Consider the following 9,069-nt stretch of genomic DNA (forward strand, 5'->3'; position numbering starts at 1 on the left):
TGGCTTCTGGAGGAGGTGGAGAAACATCTCAGGGGGTTTTTCTGGGTCGGAAAGAATCGGGCGAACGGTGGTCAGTGTCTTGTCGCATGGGATAATATCAGTAAACCTAAGAGATTTGGAGGGCTTGGAGTCAAAGATCTTCGGCTCCAGGGGTTAGCGTTGCGAGTCAGATGGGAGTGGCTGCGCCGGACAGATGACAGCCGGCCTTGGCAGGGGCTAAGCCTGACCTCGGACCCAAAGGCGCGAGCGGTTTTCCGCAGCTTCGCCAAGCTGGAGGTGGGAGACGGAAACAAGCTCCTATTCTGGCATGACAGATGGATACGCGGCAGCTGTGTGGAGGAGATTGCACCTCTGGTTTTTTGAGTCGGTGGCCACCAGAAGGAAGAACGCGAGGACAGTGGCGGAGGCGCTATTGGACAACAGCTGGCTGCGTGACCTTGGCTCGGAGCTACCTTTAGAAGGCTGGGCGCAATGCATCAGGCTATGGGAGAATATCGAGCTGGTACACAGGGATGTTAACAGGCCGGATAGGTTCACCTGGCTTGGCTCGGCCAACGGAGCTTACTCAGCCAAGGATACTTACAGGCTGCTTTGTATGGGGCATGAGGAATTCAGCATGTTCACTCCTTCGCGCCGCCAAAGTGCAAGATCTTCGCCTGGTTAGCTTTGAGATATCGCCTTTGGACCTCGGATAGAAGGCACAAACATGGTCTGCAAGATCGGTCGGCGGCTTGTTACTGGTGCCTGCAGGAGGAGGACACCCTGGATCACGTGCTTGTGCGCTGCCCATATGCTCGTCAGGTTTGGTTCGGCTGCATCACCGCGACAGGGCTGAACATCGTGGAACCTACCAGGGACAGTTCGCTGGAATCGTGGTGGTCTTCGGCAAGAGAGCTTGTAAGGAGGAAGGATAGGAAAAGCTTTGATACGCTGGTGATCCTCATCGCGTGGCAGATTTGGAAACAACGCAACGCGAGAGTGTTTGGAAACATTCCTCTTCAATTATCCGCTGCCCAGATGTTGATCCGTATCAAGGAGGAGTTTGACCTTTGGAAGCTGGCCAAAAGAGGAGAGGAGTCCCAATTTGCGAGAGAGTAGGCTTAGCGTAGGTGTGTGTGCGTGCGTGGAGCTTCCACCCTCGCTGTTCGCAGACGTTGGGTTGGATTCTTGTATATGATAACTTGCTTTCTTCTATAAAGATTTGGTACGCCTTTGGCGTACCCTCGAAAAAAAAAAACTTAAACATCATGCATGAGGCTTCATATGTTATTCACAAAATTTCCCTGATAAAATGGCGTGGGGGTAGCTTAGGCTAATTCTCCTCCTCCTATCTTCCGTGCCTGCGTCCAAGATCCTTCCATTTTAGGTGCTGCTTTTAACACGTGGATTTTTCTGTTTTATGTGGTTATTAAACTACCTTTTTCTGAGATTTTCATTCCCCCAAAGGCCCAAACCATGTCTTAGTAGAGTTAGGCCAACAGTGGTCCAGTACAACGTCACTGTGTCCATGCAAGAGAAAACTTAAATTAAATCAAGTCTAGACACACTACTACCTCCAGGTACGTGTCTAGCCGCATGTGCGCCGAGCAATAAACATATCAACACGTACATGTACGCTGGTTTGACCGCACGGTACAGCTGAAATACAAGACGGAGAGAAAAAACACAATATGTAATGATGGTGAATAAACATTGGTCAAAAAGGCAGTATCATGGGGGATCTACATGAGACGGAAAAAAGGCCCACTAGCTGACCACGACCGCAAATACACAGTACATGGAAGAAAAGAAATCGATACCTTTTCATCCCAACACGTTTCGATTCCACACCTGACCATTGGTCATTCCATGGATTATCTTATACTAGCTATATGGATCGAGCATGCACGAGTAGGAAACGGTGTCAACCATTTGCATAGCAGCCATATAGTAGAAAACATGTTGACGCTTGTTCATCGACCATAATTTGATTTGGTCACTTGGAAATCTGTCTGATATTAGTCAAAGTTCAAATACAAAAAAAACTCATCTAACAGTTAAAAAGACAATTATTTTAATAATAATATATACTGATATAATAATAAAAGTTAGTGTTAGTAATAATTATAATAATATTATTATTAATAATGAGTATGCATGAGCATGACGCATGAAATGTGAAGAACCAAGCGGCGGCAACTTTTTCACTCGTGTACATACTTGAATACGACTACTTGCATAAGTTACACGGGTTGCAGTGGAAAAGAAATGTAGAAGAAACTTACCTCAAGCATGCACGTTGCACAGAGAAAAAAGTGGAGAGAGGAGAGAGAGCAGCGCTCGTGGTCGTGGGGTTAAAACCCCAAGAACTGCATAGGAGCAGCAGCGCAGGGCGCAGAAGCCGAAGCAGGAAGAAGCGAAGCAAGCCACCACTGGGAACAAGTGCAGTTCTATCTCTCTCTCCCACCACTACCAGCAGTACGAGCACAGTGGCACGGGCAAGCAGGAAGCTACCAGCGATAAGCAGGCAACGCTAGCTAGTAGCTACAGTAGCTTGCTCCGCTCCCCTCCAGCGGCGGCGGCGGGCAGATCTGCTGCCGAGCAGCCGCGTGTCCTCCGGAGCTGGGAGCTGCCGCTTCGGGTCTCGTGCCGGCGAGATCTGTCTTCTTGCAACCAAGAAGGCTCCGGCTCGTTTCTTGGCTTTCTAGCTCCCCGAGCTGCAAAAGCGGCGCATTCCCGCCGCCGCCGCCGGCTGCTCCTGGAGACGGCGGCTTCCGCTTCCCTGAGACAGAGCTGGGCTTCTTGGATCGAGAGGCTCGGAAATTTCTGACTCCTGGATCGAAAAAAGATTGCGCCTTCGTGCGGCGGCGGAGGCAGGGCGGGAGGTTTGGCCAGTTTGGGGGAGGAGAAAGCGATGGTGATGCTGCTTGGAAGCGCTCGTGATTTGGTGTAGAGAAAAGAAAGGAAGATTTCTTTCACAAAAAAAAATCTGCTCCCTTCCTTCTCCGTTTACTGTATTGCCTTCTAGCTCGTCAAGCATGAACCTCTCGCCGTCGGCCGGTGGTGGCGGCGGCGGCCTTCCGGATCAGCCGGCGTCGCCTGAAGGTACAGTAGCACCTTATCTTGGCATTTCAGTTGACAGTTTGTACTACTGCTACCTTATTTGACCCATTAATAATTTACTCTTGGTTCCATTGATTGATTAAGTTTGTACTTAGGCTGCCTTGCTGCTCTTGCTTTAAATCTGTGTAATCATGTGACCCGAATCAATTCAATGTGGCTTATGCAACCTATCAATTTTTTCTTCTTTTTTGGTGTTTTATGCTTCGTGACAACGGAACTTCTCTGTTAATGTACCCATGATGGAATAGTTTTCAGTTAATGTTTATGAACAAATTGGTACTGTTATCTTTTAGTGCATATTTTCTTGCGACAAATCATTTTATTCTGTGAGAAGTGTGGAAATAGTATTGCTTGTAATATGCAGGAATCATTTTGTGAACTTGGACATGTGTGAAAGATGCTACCTGGAGCTATTGTTGTTAATTCAACTTTATAGATATATACTTGACATGCCTTCTGCTGAGATGATGGTTTTCATTTTCAGTGTCAGAAGAGCACAAGTGCCTAAATTCAGAGCTGTGGCATGCTTGTGCCGGACCGCTTGTTTCGTTGCCTGCGGTTGGTAGTCGGGTGCTGTATTTTCCTCAAGGTCATAGTGAGCAGGTTACTCTCCTTTCTCTCAATACCAAAGAAATAGACTGAAATGCTGTGTAAAATATCTCTAAATATCAGTAAAGCCTCTTGAATTCCATATCGTGCAGCGTTTCTTTGTGAGATCTTAAACATTTCTGCCAAGATCTTTGAGACACCAATGGACTTACATAGTCAATTTTTTACCATAGGTGTCTGCATCAACAAATAAGGAGATGGAGTCCCAGATCCCCAACTATCCCAACCTGCCTCCACAGCTTATATGCCAACTACATAATGCGACCATGCACGTAAGTTTGGAGCGATATAACGCATCTGCTTCGAAGCCAAGTAATACCGTCATTAGCTTTGCGCCTCTCAAACTTTGCTATTTTCTCTTCAGGCTGATGCAGAGACAGATGAGGTCTATGCACAGATGACGCTACAGCCACTCAGCCCGGTAAAACAGGATTTCCTAACTACATCCTTGTATCTGTATACTTCTGTTTGTAACAAACTTATACTGTACTTGCTTTTCATTGCAGCAAGAACTGAAGGACCCATTTCTACCTGCTGAATTGGGCTGTGCAAGCAAACAGCCAACAAATTATTTTTGCAAAACGTTAACTGCAAGCGACACAAGTACACATGGTGGATTCTCTGTTCCCCGCCGAGCAGCGGAGAAGGTGTTTCCTCCATTGGTATGTGCTGCTGATCAGCATTTTTCTGCTGCCTCGTTTGAACCGATATGTTATTATTTTAGATCAACTAGACTGAATTATTATTAGTAAACATTCCTTGATATTTCTGTAGGATTTCACTCAGCAGCCTCCAGTACAGGAATTGGTGGCTAAAGATCTTCATGGCAATGAGTGGAAATTTCGCCATATTTTTCGAGGTTAATTATTTTCCAGCTGCTTTTATTGGTTCTTATTTGTGTGATCTTTCAGTAGCGATAGTGCATATAGCCCTGTATATGCTCTAATTTTGTGCAGCCTTGTTCCATGCAATTCATATAAGTTTCAAAACCCAGTACATGATGTAAAATAACTTGCAAATCAAATTGCTGGCGCAGGTCAACCAAAGCGGCATCTTCTAACGACAGGTTGGAGCGTCTTTATAAGTGCGAAGAGACTGGTCGCTGGAGACTCTGTTCTCTTTATTTGGTATATATCTGCGTTTCCAATTTCTGTTCTTCAGAACAGTCGTTCCATGTTCGCCATCTTAACCTTATTGTTCATATCAGAGTTTTTCTGATAATGTCCTTTATGTCCTTGATTGATCAGGAATGACAACAATCAGCTGCTTCTAGGAATTCGTCGAGCAAATAGGCCACAAACTGTCATGCCATCATCAGTATTGTCTAGTGACAGCATGCATATTGGTCTTCTCGCTGCAGCTGCTCATGCTGCATCTACAAATAGCCGCTTCACTATTTTCTATAATCCAAGGTAGAACAAGTCCTTATATATATCTGATATTTGTTCTCTCAGATACTCAGATCTGCCAACGTGTTTTGCAGAGCAAGCCCTACGGAGTTTGTTATACCATTGGCTAAGTATGTAAAAGCAGTTTACCATACTCGCATATCTGTGGGCATGCGTTTCCGAATGCTTTTTGAGACAGAAGAATCCAGTGTTAGGCGGTATGTCAAACATGTGTTTATCTTTTATAATGTTGTTCTGTGATCATCGCAGAGTACTCTTTCCTTATCTTGATTTCGACAAGTGAATTGAAGGCTTTTGCATAAGGTTCTTTTGTTATTTCTTTCTCTGTTATCTTTGTAGAGAAATCATTCTTCCTAAACTATCACCTCTTTCTCACTTAGCTCCCTTAACTTATTTTTCTGCACTGGGCCTCCTGAACTTATGTCTGCTGCTGCATGTATATATCTACCTAGCTGTTTTCCTGAGATACTTTCATGAGCTGCATTTTCAGTAGTATATGATATAAGTGGTCTAAATCGCTCATGTGCTCTTGTAGATACATGGGAACAATTACAGGAATAAGCGACCTTGATCCTGTTCGTTGGCAAAACTCACACTGGCGTTCTGTAAAGGTAGATCTTGAAATAACAATTATCTATTTGTTCATTTGTGAATGTAGATATTTGCTTGCATGCTAATATTTCTATTAAAAAATTGCAGCTAGTCCAATTTCCAGTTGATAGCATGTCTTTACATATTATGATGTATCTGCCTCTTGCTTTACTACTGAGCATGCAATTTTTCTTTTTCTTGAATGCAGGTTGGATGGGATGAGTCAACTGCTGGAGAGAGGCAACCAAGGGTGTCTCTGTGGGAGATTGAGCCTCTGACAACTTACCCAATGTATTCATCTCCTTTTCCTATGCGACTGAAGCGTCCGTGGCCAACAGGATTGCCTTCCTTATATGGTACAAATGACGATTTTGGTGCAAACCCAGGTTTCCAATCATTCAACTTTGGTGGACTTGGTGCAAGTCCTTGGATGCAGCCAAGGGTGGATACTTCCCTACTTGGCCTGCAACCTGACATGTACCAAGCAATATCAGCAGCAGGTTTTCAGAACATGACGAAGCAAGTATCGCCGACATTATTGCAGTTCCAGCAGCCTCAGAACATTGCTGGTAGATCTGCTCTTCTATCTAGTCAGATTCTGCAACAAGTACAGCCTCAGTATCAGCAGATGCACCACCAACACATGAATGATAGTGCAATCCAAGGCCATAATCAGTCTGAGTACCTCCAGCAACAGCTTCAGCGCTGCCAATCATTTAATGGGCAGAACCCTCTGCCGCCGCCGCAGCAGCAGCAAGAATCACACCAGCAGCATCAGTCATCACAGTGTGTGCAAACACCACAGCATCAACAAATGCAAGAACAGAAGCACTCGTCTGACTTTCATTCGGGACCAAATGCATTATCGGTCTTCTCTCAGTTTTCCTGTAACACTCAATCTCCTCCTTCCACATTGCAGCCAGTTTCAGAATTCTCACCACAGCAAAACTTTCAGGACACAAATATAAGCTCTATTTCTCCATCGGATATCTCGTCCATGCAGGACACGTTGAGACCATTTCCTTCAGAAGCCGGTTCGAACCTCCAAGGTGTGCCAAGAGCCACCCCTTCACCTGTCTCTGACCCATGGTCATCTAAGCGGATTGCGGTGGAGTCTGTGATCCCTTCCCGGTCTCATGCCAATTCATCGCACCTTGAACAGTTCGATTCAGCCCCTTCTAGTATACCACAAAGCTCTTCATTAGCACCATTGCCTGGAAGAGAGTGTTTGGTGGATCAAGATGGGAGTTCTGATCATCAAAATCACCTCTTGTTTGGTGTTAATATAGACTCTCAGTCACTTTTGATGGAAGGTGGCATTCCAAGCATGCAGGATGACAATGGTTGCAATGCAAGCCTTCAGGATGAAAATGGTTCAAGCACGATTCCATATTCTACCTGCAATTTCCTGAGCCCTTCTCAAAGTGATTTTCCCTTGAATGAAGCATTAACTAGTTCGGGCTGCTTAGATGAATCAGAATATGTGCCATTTTCGGAAAATTCTGATAATGTAAATCGACTGCCTGCTACTTTCGTGAAGGTGAGCGAATTGGCATGTCCAATTGATGAATTGGAGTATTATTTTCCCTGAAAGCATTTTGAATTGACAAACCTTGTCCTATATAGGTTTACAAATCTGGAGCCTTTGGAAGGTTGCTTGACATCACTAGATTTAGCAGCTATCATGAACTTCGTAGTGAGGTAGGGTGCCTATTTGGCCTTGAGAGCCAGTTGGAGGACCCTGTGAGATCAGGCTGGCAGCTTGTATTTGTTGACAGGGAGGATGATGTCCTTCTAGTTGGTGATGACCCGTGGCAGTAAGTTCTAGTAGACAAGTTCCTAAGAAGCTTTCTCAGACTGTTTATGTGCTTATTCTTTTTTTTTATGATTTCATCTTTATTCTTACAATTATGGATCTTGTAATCTGCAGGGAATTTGTGAACAGCGTATCGTGCATAAAGATACTCTCTCCGCAGGAGGTACAGCAGATGGGGAAGCAGGGCATCGAGCTCTTGAGTTCAGCTCCTGCTAGGAGGCTCGGCAACAGTTGCGATAACTACGGTAGCAGGCCAGAATCGAGAAAGCTGGGCACTGTCGAGTTCTGAAGATAGGAGCACCTGAACCTTAGGCTCTGGCCTGTTCTATATATGTTCCTGCAGCTCGTCGTAGTTTTGTGAAGTGGAACTAAAGCACATAGATCAAGCGTAGTTCAAAGCTATTCCACGTTCTGATAATTATGCCACATGATAGACTTCTTTAGTAAGGAGTAGTTGCTACATTTCGGTATGCATGTCAACACTTTGTTCTGTGGAATACCCATGCCTTTGATGTAGGGCCTCTGATATTAGACTCTTCAACCTTGTTGCCTTGTGTGACTGGGACTCAACTTGTTTCGGTCCTATCCTGTGTACTTACTACTTATGATGTTTTGGTTCCACGTTGTTACTACTAGATGTCACTGTTTGCAATGATAAAATATTTCTACATTGTATGTATGAGTTCATTTCATGATATCATTTTAAGTGAGGTTAGTGACCAGTGAGCTGATCCTACCATGTTTACACTTGTAATATTTCACATCAAATACTGATAAGCAACTTATAGGTAGGAATGTCCTTACTATTCCTGGGAATGTTGTAACTCCGCCCAAGTTCATATTTCTATTCCTGACATGTATTGTGTAGCAGTGCAGTTCCCAGAAAAAAATATAGTTTGGCATGGTCCTGAAAAGCTCATGTAGATAGATCCAAGGGGAAGTCACCTGATCCTTTACCACTTACTCTATAATTTAGCACCAGTTTCTTGGAGACAATGACTTGCAAAGATAAAGACATCTTGCCATGTGCCTTTTGGGTCCCCATCGGATTGACCATTTTGAGTGCTGATTTTCCCTTTCCTGAGGGCTGAGGCCAGTGGTCTATCTAGAAGGCCAATCTGATGCATCTCCCCATCGCATAACAGTTTCTTCAAGCCCTCAGGACTCCTGTGATCCTGGTGCCATTGGCAACGTTTTAACATCGTGCCACCAGCACGCTGACGCGTTATTGGGTTTATTTGGTTGTCGATTGTGACAAATTCAAAGTGGATCACAAAAGCGCACACGCACGCACCACCACCAACCTTTTATTTAGCTCTGGACATTCCTCTCATCTGTCCCAGATCTTCATCTGGGACCCAAATTTAGATCCCAGTGGGCTATTTTTTACAACATTGACCACCTTTTCTTTGGGCGCCGAAATCGAAGGTGGAGCATCGCCCCACATATTGCGCATGCTTTTTCCAGGTGTTTGTCAACAAATGGTAACCTGTCAAAGCCGTCAGATTCTCCACTTCTCCAGGCCGCTAGGCTGAAGAATCA

The 9,069-nt window shown here is 44.8% G+C and overlaps 1 protein-coding gene across 1 annotated transcript; it reads left to right on the forward strand.

Annotated features, from left to right (window-relative positions):
* Positions 1-2,752: 2,752 nt before the first annotated feature.
* LOC124692451 (auxin response factor 6-like) lies at positions 2,753-8,144 on the forward strand. Its single transcript, XM_047225838.1, has 13 exons — positions 2,753-3,084; positions 3,587-3,705; positions 3,885-3,983; positions 4,076-4,132; positions 4,218-4,373; positions 4,486-4,570; positions 4,748-4,838; positions 4,959-5,123; positions 5,195-5,317; positions 5,656-5,731; positions 5,920-7,251; positions 7,338-7,528; positions 7,642-8,144. Exons 1-13 carry the CDS (start codon positions 3,018-3,020, stop codon positions 7,814-7,816), a joined length of 2,736 nt encoding a protein of 911 aa, XP_047081794.1. The 5' UTR covers positions 2,753-3,017; the 3' UTR covers positions 7,817-8,144.
* Positions 8,145-9,069: the final 925 nt, after the last annotated feature.

Source organism: Lolium rigidum, chromosome 2 (genome assembly GCF_022539505.1).
Source record: "Lolium rigidum isolate FL_2022 chromosome 2, APGP_CSIRO_Lrig_0.1, whole genome shotgun sequence".
Classification (NCBI taxonomy): domain Eukaryota; kingdom Viridiplantae; phylum Streptophyta; class Magnoliopsida; order Poales; family Poaceae; genus Lolium; species Lolium rigidum.